General features: G+C 45.3%; 1 protein-coding gene across 3 annotated transcripts in view; it reads left to right on the top strand.

The window, feature by feature from the left end:
- The window catches only part of MAMLD1 (mastermind like domain containing 1), a 242,912-nt gene that overhangs the window by 157,559 nt on the left and 69,473 nt on the right, over positions 1 to 15,880 (top strand). The window contains exon 1 of one of the 3 annotated variants that reach the window (XM_071442515.1): positions 4,408 to 4,747. The exons of the other annotated variants lie outside the window; for them this stretch is intronic. Coding sequence (XP_071298616.1) covers positions 4,694 to 4,747 — 54 coding nt within the window. The 5' untranslated portion in view covers positions 4,408 to 4,693. Of the gene's footprint in view, positions 1 to 4,407; positions 4,748 to 15,880 lie in introns of those variants that run through there. 3 annotated transcript variants of the gene reach the window in all.

Raw genomic sequence — 15,880 nt, 5'->3', positions numbered from 1 at the left:
ATTGCTACATTACCACATATACATATATTTTTTCTGTCTGACTTACAGAATTACTCAATGTAGCAAGCATTACTGAGTAAATTAAAATTTATTGATGCATTTTATCTATGTTTAGATATTTTCCATATACTTCTAGTAGGAAAAAATCAAATATTGATAGGACTGAAAAGAGAGAAACTGAAAGATAGTAGATGTAGAGTAGATATTAGGAAGGATTTCTTTACTGTGAGTGTTGAGGCCCTGGCACAGGTTGCTCAGAGAAGCTGTGGATGCCCCATCCCCTGGAAGTGTTCACAGTGGGCTTGGATGGGGTCCTCAACCACCTGGTCTGGTGGAAGGTGTCCCTGCCCATGGCAGAGGACTGGAGGTAAATGGTCTTTAAGGTGTCTTCCAACCCAAACCATAGCAGCAAAGAATGGTTTGATTCTATGAAAAAGGACATGCAATTAAACACATTCAGAAATGACCTGAGATGTTGTTTTACTCAACACAATGTTACTGGTGCTGATAGTATTGTGACTTTCAGAAATGAATTGAAATTTTGCATGCATTAGTAATTTCATCCCTAGTTTATTACACTGCACTCTGGGGAAGTACCCAAAGGACATGACCCTTCCTGGTTCTGAGCATCAGCCAATTACAGACTGGCTTTGCTTAAAAAGAAACTTGCTAAGAGGCTTGCACCACTACCTGCAATTTCTCCTGCAACTGCTCAGTAAAAGTTTCTTTTCTATCTTCTGTAACATCAGCCTGTGGTCAGAGACAAGATACCAAATGAGCTGGGTTGCTGATCTGATCTAGCATAAGAAATGCAGTACTGACTAGTCCAACTGAAGGTTCATCTTGCCCAAGCTATTGATTCCACCTGATGTCAGGTTGCAAATGTGCAATAGGAGGCATCACATGCTTGCCATCCATCTGGTTCTGAGGCACTGACAAACCTGTGAATCCTTCAGTGAATCTGTGGTGAATCCTTGTGCTGCTCCCTTGCTGCTTCCCTTCAGTGTACAAGATGTGCTATGGGGCAGTCCTTTCTGCTCAGACTTCTGTTATCCTTTCTGGTGTCAGGAGCCCCAGAGGCCAGCTGGAAGTCAGACACAGTTCTCCTGAGAGAAGACTCCCAGCATCATGGTTACCTGGAAGCTCAGTTTTGGCATCTTTAGCTCACACCAGCCTGGAAGATGCAAACCTTTTCTCTAGCCCTTGGCCATCTTCCATTGGCAGTGCCTGTTGCTGGCACAACCCATCCAGGCTGTGTCTGAGTGCACAAATCTTTTGTTTGGTGAACACAACTTAGGGCAGTTATTTAGCATATTGCAGTTTTCCAGCTAACTGTTCTCCTTAGGTAGAAAGATACTGCTTTTTCAGAACAGTGAGTAAAGGAAAAACATTGGTCTTGTTTGGGATATTTTTGGTTTGTTATGTTTTGGGGTTTTTGTTTTGGTTCAAGGCACTCTTCTCATCCTTTTGTTATTTTTCAGATAAAGCTATAATTTCTCAGCTCTCCAACTCTGGCTTTTGAATAAGACATCTCCATGTGGAAAGAAATTACACTAGTTTTATAAAGGAACAAAGCAAACTATATTTTCTATGGATATTAAAGACGCTAAATGAAATGTGGCAAACTACTGTAAAATTGATAGATAATGTGATTAATCAACCAGTCAGGCCCAGGTTTGATGCCCAGCATTGGAAGAAGCATTTGAGATACTAGAATATGTTTTGCCAAGCCTCATGGCCATAACAGCTTTGATGTCATTAGAATCACATCTTTTCTGCAGAATCCTACAAGTCACTTTTTCAAAATAGGACAGAAGCATAGCAACAAGGTAGCCTGCAACATGCTTAGGGTAAGCCTAACCTGAGAAGATGAAATACTGCCCTGAAGAAGCCAGTGAAAGTTTTGTTATTGATTCCAGAGCAGCCAAGGATTCCCCCAGGTTAACTAGAGTAAATATGCCTAAAGAAAGGGCTCGTAATTTAATCACCAAAGACCAAAACTGCAGCCTGAAATCCCCTGCTTAGCCATTACCTATCACTGAAAATGAGTGATCTCTGCAAGGGGTTTGTTAAATGCTGACACAGTCTGAAATTGGGGTTTTGAGCACACCCAAAGCTGTCCTTGCCGTTGTTGAGCCATCCAGGCTGATCAGCTCAGTGCAGCAGGTCTGGCAGCATGGGCACACTTGGCACTGAGCTGCTGGAGTGACATCCAGAGCCTACACAGCTTAAGCCAGCAGGTTCAGAAGGAAAATGTTGCCACAGTTCTGTCATGGACTAACTGCTAAAAGTGTCTTGATTTGATTTCCCTCTGAGAGCACCCCACCTTACAGAGGAGAACACAAAGCACTACCTGGCAAGCAGCTGCCCATGGCAGCTAAAGGCAGCAGCATCAATCCTGCTGCAGAGCAGGCACACACAGGACTCCTCTACCCCACCCATGTCATCTTCCTTTTGGGGAAGGCCTTTGGTCTAGTTTTATGGAGTGAACAAAGCAAATGACAGTTCTTAGAAAGTATTGTCATCTGTCAGGAACTTCAAATGTTTGGCAAGAGTCATAAATGACAAAACTTCTTGACAATAACTGGTATAGAAAAACTGACAGGCACCCACTGTTCATCATCTGATCATGGTGCTGTCAGTAGGTCCAGCTACAGCGTGTGTGAATCCCTGGGTGCCCCACGTGTTCCATACATATGTATTTTAGTTCCAAAATCTCCAAGGAGGAAGATGGGAGCCCTTACACACACATGTATTTTCAGGGGGGGGGTTCTGACATTGCACACTGGGCAGACAGTGGCACCTCCTTCCAGTGGAGCTTCATTCAGGTGTGATGAATGTGGATCTTCCCTGAGCCTGCTCATTTTAGGTGACTCCTGCTCAGCATGTTGGCTCTTTTAGATCCCATGCTGATGCCCTAGTGCTGTGTTTGGGCCTCAGCACCTCAGGCAGGGCAGTAGATTTGGTCTGGACAGCCCAGCAAACCCAAACATCAGATGTTGATACAACTCCCTTTAGTCACTGAAACCTTTTGAGATCTGGCCCTCAGAAGCTGTAGAATTCAGAGTGTTTACACCCACAAAAGTTTATTATTTTTGTGTTTCTTTTTTTTTTAATTGACAAAATAGATCAAAGTAATTTAAAATAATATAAAAGGCAAGAGCACTAGAAAAGCAAACCAATAAGTTTCCAAACAATGCAAGCTGAAATACCACAAATACTGCTAAGGGAAGCGGGCCCATTGTTGCAGCTGTCACAGGCAAGCCAGAGGCTTCAGCAAAGCTAAAAAGCAATGCTTCTCTGTTGGTGAACTGTTATTGCCAATATTTAGCTCAGGTACAAAGATGGGTTTGGAGGTCACTGAGTTTGCTGCAACTTGAAGGTGATTGCTGTCTGGAAAACTTTCAGGAAAGCGAGGTCAGATTCTGGCTCCACTTTTATGTATTTGGTTACAGTAAAGGGTTGTATTCAAATAACTTTCTAATTTTACAGAGCATAATTTACTCATATCACTATTTCAGGAATGATCTTAGAAACTACACATTTTATTACAAATGCTAGTAAGTCTTCCACACCTCATCCATTGAGTCAATGTACTGGGACAGAGTTTCTAGCATCTCCAGTTTATCAGGATAGGAGTGACAATTGTAGTGATTTAGCAAGGTAATAAAATGAAACTATACCAGCAATTATTTGTGGACCCAGTGTGCTCTCCTAGCTGCCTGCAGCTTGCTCTTCCCAGTTCTTTCTGCACAGTCCAAGAGGAGGTCTGAATAGGTTCTCAGCTTTCAATTGATGGTCTATCAAAATTAGTATTCAGAGGTTGCAGCTTGTAGCAAGCACATTTATAGTCATATGAGAAGTGTGTGGCTTTATGGGAGCTCTCTATTTGGAATTGTGTCTGTCTTAAAAAAGACATGTACATAGCACAAAAGATGAAAATGAAAGAACTCTGCTGTTTCCTTCTTGCTAACCTGGGTTCACCTGGGCAAAATGAGTTTAACCCTTTTGTGTTAAGAGTGCTGAACAAACTATGTCACAAAGGGACAGGAAACTACATTCTGTAAGAATAACTCAAACCTTTACACTTCATGCTTTTGGCTCTCTTTTCAGTGATTTGATCACTTTGATTTGGAAGGAAAAAAAATCTATTAATTGCCAGTAGCTTTCTGACCTATCTGACTTTGTACTAAGTGAATTTGAAGGTCTACAAGGAAGGTGCTAAACATTCTAAGTAGCTTTTTGTGTGTTAACATTTTGACCATTGGCTGGTTAATTTTCGCCTTCATGCACGGAGAAAAAAAAATTAAATCCTTGGATCTGTGAGGTGTCCAATTTCTGTAGAGAAGAAAGTGTTACTTCCCCTTTAAGCCTGGCGCCGTTCGTGTGTGTGAGTGTGCGGGCTGTGTGTGTGAGTGTGTGTGTGTCTCCTCCTCTTTGAGTGACACAGCACTTAGATATGCCTATCAGTAACTTAAACCCCACAAACTCCACCTTCTAAGTGAGGAAGCTGTGGGTTGATGGAAATGTAGTGAGCAGATCGAGACAGACAGTGAATCATTAGCAAACTGCAACGCCAGGATGAACTTGTCTGGAACCTAAAAGGAGAAAACAGGCTGCGAGTCCTCTGCGGCGCTGGGTTTGCTCAATACAGCCAAAGTGGATCTAAAAGCCGGCTGATTCCCAGTCCAAGATGCTGCTGGTTTCCCAGCGGGTAGAAGCACCACGGATGGAGCCACATATTCCAGTAAGTAGCATTTGAAATCGATATGGGCTGGGAAAGTAGGAGCTGGTTTAAAAGGACTTAAACACCCTCGGAACAGTTGCTCACCGGGCTCGGCACGGTCGCAGCCAAGCTGGAAAGTTTGCAGGGGCGGTTCAAGAAAGTGCCCACCTTGGGCTGGCTCTGCCCGCGGGTCCCGTGTGCCGGGGCCGCCGGAGGGAAGGGGACAGAAACTTGAGGGGGGAATTTCGCCCTCCATTCTGGTCAGAGCTGAAGTCGGACCACGGAGAGGAGGACAGGAGGGAGGGGGTCCGTGGGCTTTAAAATGGTGGTGAAGAAGGTGATTTGCGGTGCGGTGCGGTCCCGGGCACGGCGGCGGGGCAGGCAGTGCGCGGCAGCGGGGGACGCTCCGAGGGTTTCCGTGTCATTGCTCGGGTGGTGACGCGCTGGGCTGCGGGCAGAGGCGCTGGATGCTGCGGGAAGAGGCGGTGGATGCTGTCGGGGGCGAGCGGGAGCGGGGACCCGCCGGTGCGCCCGGCACCGCCAGCCCGCGGGTTCTCGTGTCAGTGCGGCCGGGCCGGCTCAGCCATCGTCCGGGGATTTCCAGCTAAACTTGGATCAGACAGGCAGGGGAGGATAAACCCGTCATCGCCCGGGGACTCCGCCGGCAGGGTGTCACGCGTGGAGGGGCTAGCGGTGGTCCCTCTAGTATCATTTTTTAAATAATTCCTGGTATTTGCGTTGGCAGCCGCGTGCCTGGTTATTTTGGGAACCTGAAGCGCACGTTCGATAGGCAGGATTGTGAACAAAAGGCTCGTCCGAGCCCCGAAGGAGCCCTGGGTTGTTGCTGACGGGAGCGTGGAGCGCGGCGCTGAGCCCGAGCTGCGGGAGCGCGTGTGCGGGAGCAGCCCCAAGTGCGGGCGCTGCTGCCGTCTGTCCGTCCGTCCGTCCGTCCGTGTGCTCGGAACAGAACGCGTGAACAAAACGCGTGCTGACTCACGCTTTAAACTGTTTTGGTTTCTGATGCTGTGGTTAAGATCGGGGCTCAGCGCAATGGCAGGGTAAACACGGCGCTCGCTGGCTCGGTCCCACGTCCCCCCCCAAGGCAGGGGCTGCCCCTCTCCCCCGTCAATAGCCGGTCCCTCCTCCCGGTCCCTCCTCCGCCGCCTCTCCCGGCCTGTTGCTCGGCCCGGAGGAGCGCCGGTGCCGGGGGCACCGTGGCTTTTGTTCGTCTTTGGCTGGAGGGGGGTTGTCACCAGGGTGACTCGGAGGGATCCCGGGGAGAACGGCCGTTTCTGGGAAGAAAACGGGCTTTGATTTCCTTTCACACCGCCCCCCCCCGCCCCCTCCGGCCTCCCCCCCGGAACAATAAATTAAAAGGCCGCTTTTGTTTTCCACGGTGCTCCCGGCGGGGGGGCGGCGGAGCCCGGGGCCGGGGAGCGGGGCGGGAGGCGCCGCGGAGCCGCGGCCTGGCGCGGTCGGGCGGGCAGGTCCCCGGTGCGGCGTGCGGGGGACGCGCGGCCGGCTCCTCTCGTCTCGCCTCGTCCCGTCGGAAGCCGCTGAACGCCGCGAGCACCGGCGGCTTGTGAGGAGCCTCCTGGAAGAGCCTTCCTCTGCCGCCGCCGCCTCCTCCTCCTCCTCCTCCTCGGGCAGCGGGGGCACCCCGCGGTGCCTCCCCCGCCCCGCCAGCGGGGGGATTAACTGCGTCTGGCCCCTTCCGCGGGCCGGGGGCGGAGGGAGGCGCCGGGCTCCCCCCCCGCCGCCGTGCGGCCGCCCCGGCTGGGGCGGAGGGCGGGCTGTGGGAGCGCCGTGAGGGCGGAACGCTCCCCCGGTTATATAACGTGAGTCTTCCCCTACTTAGCCCCGTAATCCCCGGGTAATGCCTAATGCCGGTGCCCCGGGGGGCTGCGGGGCAGGGGGCGGCTGCTGCTCCCGGAGCTCCCCCTCTGGGCCGAGCTGATGGGGAAATAAAGCTGCTGATGTGCAAGATGGACCATATGGTGCCTCCGGGAGACAGGGAGCCGGAACGGCCTTGAACCCGCCGGTCCCGGCAGCTGGGTTCTGCCTCCCCCGGCGCACCGGCATCCCCCGAACGGGCCGCCCGGTTCGTGCCCTCCCGCTCCCGGGCGGAGCTGCCGGGAGCACCGACAGCGGCGGGAGGCACCGACAGTGCCCGGGGGAAGCCTCGCCCCGGGGAGAGGGGGAAGCCCCCACGCACGGGGGGCTTTTCCCCGCGGCCGCGCTCGCCCCGTGCGAGGCAGCGTGAGCAGTTTGACTAAGTTACACGCGAGCACCTAAAAAAGCAGCGATCTAGTGCTGGCACTGCCCATTTTCAGTCCTCTCTCCCTGCCATATGTTTAGAAGGGAGAAAAAAAATGCACTTTGGGAAGGATGCTCTCAGCTGAAGGAGGAGGTGGGCTGGGGGGTGAGGTACAAGGAAATTCCATGTTAGGAAAGCATTAGCAAGGGGTGACTTCTAATGTTTTCCTGCGACTGACGTTGACAGTGACACACATGTGTGGGTTGATATTGGAACGTCACAGAGTTTTTAAACTCAACCAGGAAATAGTCTGTTGCTCAGGGATAAAAAACAAATAGTCTGTACTGTAAGGCAGGTAACATGCAGTTAACAGCCCTCGAGTGAGTGAAAAGCTGTTCAATGTTCTCAATTGAGCAGCTCAAATTCAATCCAGCTTTTTATTTTCTGAGAGGTTTATTCTCTTTTTTACATGTGGTTTTTCAGCTCTATTTTTATTCCTTTTAAGTAATACTTCAAAATCAGAAAAGCACATATTGTCAGGGCTTTGCTTTTGGTCCCTTGTAATAAAGTATTTTGAACTGTAAAGTGTCTTGGATTTTTTTAAAGCTAAAGTAATTGTTAGAGGGTTTGGAGAGGGATTAGTAATTAATTAGTAGTAGTAGTTATATTTTTAATTTTTTTTTGTATGACTTCCTCTTAACACAGGTAGGAGTGTTTAATAAATACGATGTTTTTTACTGACCCCCTTGTAAATGTTACAGTGTGGCAGCATTTGGAGATTTAAAACGGGATTAAGAAGCTATTGTGCTAGATGGTTTCTGAATATGCAGGAAGATTTACTGCAAGAGTTCATGATCCCAGGTGTCAGGGTGATACTCTTGCCCTGACTTAAGAGGTCACTAACCTGCCTGGGTGTGACTGTAGGACAAGAACTGACCCAATAATGGGCTTCATGAGAATGACAAAAGTTAGGGAGGCAGAAGGAAACACAAGGGCAAGAATAACAGTAAGAAAAATCCCTAAATTGTCCTGTAGGTTAAGTACAGTGCAACTCGCTGGTTCCCTGTAATTTAATCAATAAATGTTCTATGTTACTTGCTCCTCTGATAAAAGTTGCCTTAAAATAACTTTTATGAGTACATAGCCATGGGAAAGTGAAGTAAATAGTGCAGAAGCTGTGACAAATGGGTTTATCCAAACTGGGGTATGGAGTAATAGAAGGTTGAGCTCCTGAAATAGGGAGAGGGGCAGAATCCCCAGGTTTTCATTGTTCCCTGGTGCTGGCTGTGTCAGCGTTTTTCAGCGTTTAGGCGAAGGTGACTGTAAGTTACGATTCATTAGTAATTGGTATGGTCTCCAAATAAAGATAGCTAAATCAGTTTAAATGGTGCTGGCACCTCTCCAAGGAGCCCTCTTTATATCTGACACATTTGCTGCAAACTTCTTTGAGGAACAATTAATATTGTACAGTGCTATATCATCCTCTGTGGGAAGAACAGTGATGTAACTCACTATGAAGGCTTTCTACCTGATGTTCCAGTTTGCCTTGCAATGTTTAAAAAAACCCCCAAAACCAGCATTTTGAACTGAAGGAAGCAGAAGACACACCAAGGCTTTGTGTTGAACTGTTTTATATCAATATTGATTTTTTTAGGGGGTTTGTGTTATAAAGAGGGAGCTTTTATCCCCCTGAGCTCTTTGGCAATTATCTTCCTGCCATAAATGTTGATACGCACATAATGGATGTAACTAAAAAATCTCCTTATCCCAGCAGAAAAGGCTGACTGTTTGTTGGAGCAGAGAGAATGCTGAGAGTGTGAATAGACAAACCCATATGTCGCTGGTGAGAGAGATAAATGATGGACGAACAGGAGTTGGTTACTATGGATCAGCACAATAAACCAATTCCCATCATACACCTCTCTTAATAATATACCAGTCTCAATGCCATTGTTGGGTAACCTAGGTAGCACCAGTCAACTGTAAGTTTTTCAACTGTTCTTTTCTACATATCAAAGAACAGTTGGGACATTTCTAATTTTTTCAGATGTTGAGTGCTAAAATTACACAGAACTTCCTTCCTTGCCAGTAATTTTGAAGGGGAACTTTAGAGCACAGCTGTAAAATGCCGAATGTGCATGATACCACTGTGTGCTTGTAGTAAGTTTTGTGTTGTGCACCCCTAAAAGGCAATCACTGAAAAAATACATGATGAAACTGGTTGGGTGTATAGCGCTGCCTACATTAGGGTTGTTTCAGGATTGGACCGTGTTTTGGAAGATACTGGAATATTGTTTTAAGTGAAAATAGAAATAGAAAAATGCTGTTTAATTTTTAAAAACAGCCCTGTAGAACAGGCAGTGATCAGTACCACAATTTTAACTTTCTGTAACCCATTTCAGGACTGCCAGCAGCTGAAGGGAAATTACAAAACAGTCTGTGCTTGTATCACTGTCTCCTTCCCTTGTTCTGTATTATCACTGCTAGTGCTTTGCACAGAAAATTGAAGTCTTTGTCATTTAGAGGTTTCACTTTATGTCCTTGTCTTCTGGTAGATATTTCTCATTGCAGTTGCTATGGACTGGCCTGTTAGTTCACAATGGAAGTATATCTCAGGGTGACAGCATAAGCAGGGCTTGTGGCTCTCAGGATGTGACGCCATGGTTTCAGAAGTTGCCAGTTACACTACCAGAGAGCAGTGCAGTCAGAGTGGGATAAGTTTCAAATGAGTTGAAAGGAGTACTTATTCCTCTTGGGAGCCCTTCTCACTGGTAATATTTTTCATTTTATTAAATAGAGGAAAAAGTATTACCAAGTCATTACCTTCCTTTAAGAGGAAAATACTTATTTTGTGCAGCACTTACTTGCCAAGTTGGAGTAGTTCTTTCAGAGCTGTTACCCTTGGTGTGTGCCCTGGGTTAACCGCAAGGTGTTCATTGGGTAGGGTGGTAGGAGAGTACACCCAGCTTTCTCCTTCCAGGGCCCAGCCTAGCAGTACTTTTCCATTTTGTAGCGGATGAGGCTCAGATTTGATCCAAGAATTTTGGGCTCAAGGATCAGGCCCTTCAGTACAGACAGGGAATTGTTGTGTGCCTGCACCCTGCTCATTCTCACCTGATGGGGGAAGCTGACTGGAAGCAAAGCAGGGCTCAGTGTATATCTCTGATGGACGAGTTTTACCTGGCTCTTTGCTCCTGTGGAGAACCTGTTGTGCCCAAAGGGAAGAGCAGAGGAAAGAGCTGTGGGTTTCCTTCCTGCCCTCCCTACCCACTAGGCAGCTGGGCTGGCTGGAGGACACTTGCTGTGCCCAGGGAGTGTGTGGCTGGAGGCTGTATCCGTGGGGCCCAGGCGTGGGAGATGCAGCAGGATGCAGGATTTCATATGGCCTTGGCTCGGAGCTTCCTCATGGCTACAATGAGCCATTGATAAGCACTGACCTGATTAAAGGGCTGCTGCTCACGGGAGGGTTGGGTGCACCCTGGGCCTCTGCCAGGGGCTGCTGGGCTGCCCAGGATTCCTCTTTGGGAATGGGTGGCCATACTGAGGAGGGGCAGACCAGAATTCACTGGAGTGTCCTGTCCAGAGGAAGGTGTCATATTGTGATTTGTTGAGAGCCACGGTGCTTTTCCCTGAAGGGACTTGGCAGTTTTATTGATAAAGGAGTGTTACATAAGTACCCCATCAGGCATGTCCTGATTTGTTAATAATTGATGATCTGGGTAGTACAGAAATGCTGGTGCTGTTAAAGCACTTCCAAATAGATCTGCAATCTCTGCAGGCTCCCTGCTTGACTTTTACTTTAATTGTAATAAAGGCACTTTGCTTTTTTCCCATTTGGTTTTGGGGTTCTTTTTATTTTCTTGGTGATCACACTGCAGGTGCCTGTTGTGCTTCCCATTTGGTCAGGGCCAGCTGGGTTCTCAGCCTGGTGCAGGCAGGATGGAGGTTCCCTCTGCAGGGCCAGGTGTCATCCCACATCAGGCAATCTCTTGATTGCCTGACAGCAGCATCAGCCCAGGGAGAATCCTGTTCCTTGTGCCTTCCACCTTTGGAGGGAAGGTATCTGGTGGGAATGGAGGCAGTGGTGCCTCTGCAATTCCTGCACCAGGGCTTGCCAGCACAGGAGCCAAGATGCTTTCTCGCACAGCACTGAACAGGTGCCCTTCAGTTACCCCCCTGTTGATAACAGGCTGTGTTTGCATGGATTTAAAACCTGGCTACTTTCATGTGCCACAGCTAGAGAGATTGGGAAAAACATTTACCTCTGCTGACACACATAGAAAATAAATACTTACTGGGTGTCATCATCATGATCTGGCTGCCTCTTTTTTCTTGCATGGTTTTTCTTTTCTGTGTAAGTTTCTTTTTCTCTAGAATTAAGTACCTCAAAACTCTGAGCAGGTTTGAGAGTTACACCTACCCCAGACCAACCTATTTATTGCTTTCAGAGTAACCCAGCACATTTACTCTGTTGAGGGCAATGAAACCCATTACCTGCATTAAAATCCAAAGCAGCAAGGTAACTTTCTAGTTATGTTGTGAAATATAATGCCATTGTTGGCTTTTATTAATGTCTCGAGGTAGATTACACGGTGGTTAGAAGCCTGTTCTGCTGGGCAAAAGACTGTCTGTAATTTCAAGTGGTTGATCCTGATCAGGCAGTTGGAGCGGCTGCAGCAACAATCCCTTGGAGCTCTAAATCACATTTGTCACAAGATCTGCCTGGTAGTATTGGCTGCTCCAAGCCTTACACCGACTTCTCAGCATTCCATCCCTTCGGTTGGATCACAGCAGTGAGGGACTTGCCAATCTTCCCTGTTCTTTGTGCCTAATTCTGAAAGACTGGCAGGCTTTATGCTCTGTTTTCTGAAGAGGGCCCAGCTTTACTAAGCTGCCTGTCTGTCAGGGATTAATTTAACCTCTAATTACTACATTTTCTTCACAGTTTGCTGCACATGAGCGTGTTGTAACAAAAGCACAAAGAAGTATGTCATTTTATTTAGCCACTACTCTGAAATTAATTTAGGGGGTACAGAGTCAGATCTGACACACTTGGTGTTAAAATAATTGTGCTGGCATTAGAATTAAAGTACATAATCTTGTTGTTTCTAATGATACAACAGTACTAGTGTAAATAGTGTTGTTAAGTCGTTAGTTATAGCCACAGTAATAGAAGTGATATCTACTTACAGAGAAACACTCAAATAAGCATCTCAGCAAAAGTTTCCCCCAAATAATTCATGGTTTCCTCAAAATAATGGCATGATTTCTGCTTGATTCCCATCTGACATTTTGGGTTAGGATTACATATCTAAGTGTAGTTTGTTGCTTTTTCTCAAAAGGTCTGCCAAATTGCAGTAAACAAACATTTATGATGGCTTGGGCTTCTTCCAGCCTGGATAATGATTTTTGTTTTTTGGGTTTTTTTAACATGCGGCATCATGGGAACAGTACAAAAGGCCGTATGTCCTCTTGTCCCTGCTCACAGTGACATCAGCAGTGCCACAGTTCACACTGAGAGCAGCCTGCTGTCTTGAAAGAAGAGAGTGAGTCTGCTCCTGTTACGAAACATGGGATGACTTTCTTCTTTTCCAATTCTGTAATATTTGCAACAAAGGTGTCAGTTGCTGTTTTTTTCCTTTTGGAAAGGTTAGGCTTGGGAAATGCAGACTATCTCCTGTTTAGGGAAGATCTGCCTGGTAGAATGTAGAATGTAGCTAAAGGTTGTTGGTGTTACATCAGAAATGTGCAGTAGGGGTCTTGTCATCCAGCACCGTGTTCATCAACTCTGAGCCAGGCTTGTTAAAAATGTAATTTTAACTTTGAAAATGTAATTTCTCATGTAACGTTGGATTTTAAAAAACATTGGTTATGTACTAATAGTTTATTTCAAATGGAAGCAGAAGATTGGTTGTATGTTTTTGTGTCGTGCATTTGAGGTACAAAGCATGGGCCCAGCTCAGTAATTCTCCTCCAGTGAAAACTGTAGGTGCATTTGATGGGAAACTTCCCCTAAAGATTCCCCAAGGTCAGGTAGGACACAGTTACAGAGTCACATCCTGTATTTCCTTTCTCAAAAGGAGAATTAATGTGGCATCGTTATCCAGGCTTGTGACAACAGTGACACAGATTGCCAAAAAGACTAATGGAAGGAAAGTGATGATTGATTCTCTTTACAGTAGTAGATCAGATTATTTCTCTGAATTCTTTCTTCAGTTCTCTCAATTCCCAAACTGTAACCAGTTACAGTGGTTATTTAATTACTTCCAATCTACGAGTAAATCGAACATGAATTAAGATCGACTGATGAGAGGGATGGGGTGGTTCCTGAGCTGACAGTCAGGTTTGGAGATGCTCTCACTAGTCAGAAGTTCAGGATGGTTTGAAAGCTCTGTGGAGCAAGTGGGATTTTTTGTGGATATCAGTTTTCATATAACAAGCCAAGGCTGAGTAATGCTTATTCTAGTTTCAAAGTTGTCCACATTTTTTTTCAAAGGGCCTGAATATCTGTATGTACGTATTGCTGGAGGCAATTTTAAGAGTAAATAGTTCCTAGGTTCTTATTGTCCATTGTAAAATGGGAATGATGGTGCTTTACCTTTACCTTCACACTAAGTATCCTTAACTAGTTAAATAAATCATCAGTACTTTTTACCAGCTGAGGTCTTTAGGGTCCTTTCAAATTGTTGGAAATTATATTCAAAATAAAGGCAGGTATATCCTACTAGAAGCCTCCCTCACTGTGAACAACAGTTTTATTTCTTTGCTGTAATGCCAACTTAGGTGGATTTTTTTTATTTTTTATTTTTCCCCTTGATATGGCATTATAGTATCTTTCTTTTTGCTGAAAATTCAGAATTTCATGTAGGGGTAAAGAATATATTTAAAGATAAAAATGGCATCTACGCTCAGGCATGTATTTTAATGTTTCATTCTCTGTCAAGGGTCTTCACAGGTTTAAGTTTTTGCAATAGTAAAAAAGTCAATATTTTACAAAGACATTTGTAAAAGTTCCAAACACACCAGTAGCTTTGTCCCCAAGCATTAGTATGTAAACATTCACATTAGTTTAAGAATAAATATGTATCACTCATTTCATGTGGTTATCAGGATGGATACTGAGTATAATTTCACTTTGCTTGGACTAGATACTTAAAATCTTATTAGGTTTTTGACAAGTCCAAGTTTATATGACTAAATAACTTCTGAATGTATTTGATACTTTAGTAACCCAGTAGATCTTGCTGAGGGTCAGGTACTTTTAAGGACCTCACTTTTTCTGTTACCTTAACTTACTTGTTTCTTAATTAATTGTGTTGATTTAAATAAATTCACAGAGAGAAAAACTCAAGTTTATACAATCTTCTAGTCAGAAATACAGGCAAAAGGTTTTGATCTCTGACTGTCAAATGGTGACTCATTAAAAAGGAATTTTTGTTCCTCCCTTTTCAAAGGGTTACTCACTACCAAGCAGTAAATATCTAGTTTTGATGCTACTGCATTGAAATGCTTGACATTGTTGGTATATTAAGTCCAAAGCCTGTAAGACTGTTTGTTCACAGGCTTCATGGGTTTTTTTGTTTGTTTTTCTCAATTAAAGAAACCCGTTGGAGGATTTTCTTCAAGCTTTACCCTGTCAATTTGAGTACAGACTTCGTTTGGATTTTAATAACAGAGGACCCTGTCCATACTTTAAGCAGTCGGTCATTCAAATTATTTTTAAAAACACATGACCAAGCAAGCAGTAATTTCTTTCTAATTTTGCATTGGGTAACATTAGACAAGGACATTGGAATTCATCTAAATCAAAAAAATTTTCTTTGTCTTCCACATCAAGTGTTGTGTGCTAAGCATTTTCTAATACTGCATAGCGTAAAGCTGAAAATATATTGTACTGAAGAGAGACAGACAAAATCCAGCCCAAGGCATGCCCTTTTCCTCCATTTCCATATTAATCTTGACTCTCTGAGCCATCTCTTTTGTCTTCACGTTCTTACCTATTCTGCACGTTTGATGGAAGGGCACAAAGGCATGTTTGAATCTTCCATCTCATCTCCTCTTCTTAGGTATGAATTTGTTGGTTTGAATTTACATAGCATTGGAAAGATGTTTTCTTGGTTGCAGCAACACTTGTGTTTGACTTGAAGCAGAATGAGAGTGCATTTGGGCTTTTCAGTACTTACGAGACGTGAATCTTGGTCCCTGATCCCAGGAGGTAGATCAGACTTAATTTCAAGTGAAAGTCCTGCATCTTCAAATAACTTCCCATGTCAGTTAAAGTTCAATATTCTTGAATTCCAGAAATGTAGATGAGTCAAATCTGAAGTTTAGGGCAAGTGTGAAGGATGAAAGAGAAAATGTAGCTGTTTCTTCTGACGGCGCTCTCCCCTCCCCTTCAGGGCTCCCACAGTCTGTCAGCTGTAACGGAGTGATTTGATTACTTTGTAGTGTTAAGCTAAAAGAATAAATCTGAGAGCCTTGGGACTGGGGAGCCAATACAACAATCAAAACCAAACAAGTTAATAAACGTGAAGCGTTTCTGCTCGGTGCTGCTGTAGAAATGCTGGTTCCAGAAATGCTTGGGGCAGCCGTGGCCATGGCCCAGTCAATTAGTGTAAGTACATCCCCTGTGCACACCACCATTAGCTGCATGCTGGGGGCTCAGCTCCCTGTTTTGAAGGAGAAGTGTGGGTTTTTTTCTGTTGTTTATAAATTATGAAGATGTTGAATGTCTCAGGATAAACTGTTCATTGCTCACCACCGTGCTTCCCATTCTCTCTACATACCTAGAAAAAGCTTGACTTAGGCCATCTGAATTGCCCTCTCTTTAGAATCATTTTGGCCTTAGACATTATCTATGAATTTCTATTTTCCCCTTTTCAGTTCTTCTCTCCCCC

Source organism: Agelaius tricolor, unplaced genomic scaffold (genome assembly GCF_023055355.1).
Source record: "Agelaius tricolor isolate 1412-34295 unplaced genomic scaffold, bAgeTri1.0.p SCAF_17, whole genome shotgun sequence".
Taxonomy (NCBI): Eukaryota; Metazoa; Chordata; class Aves; order Passeriformes; family Icteridae; genus Agelaius; species Agelaius tricolor.
Note: the sequence above shows the minus strand (reverse complement) of the source record. Positions and strands in the feature narration are given on the sequence as shown.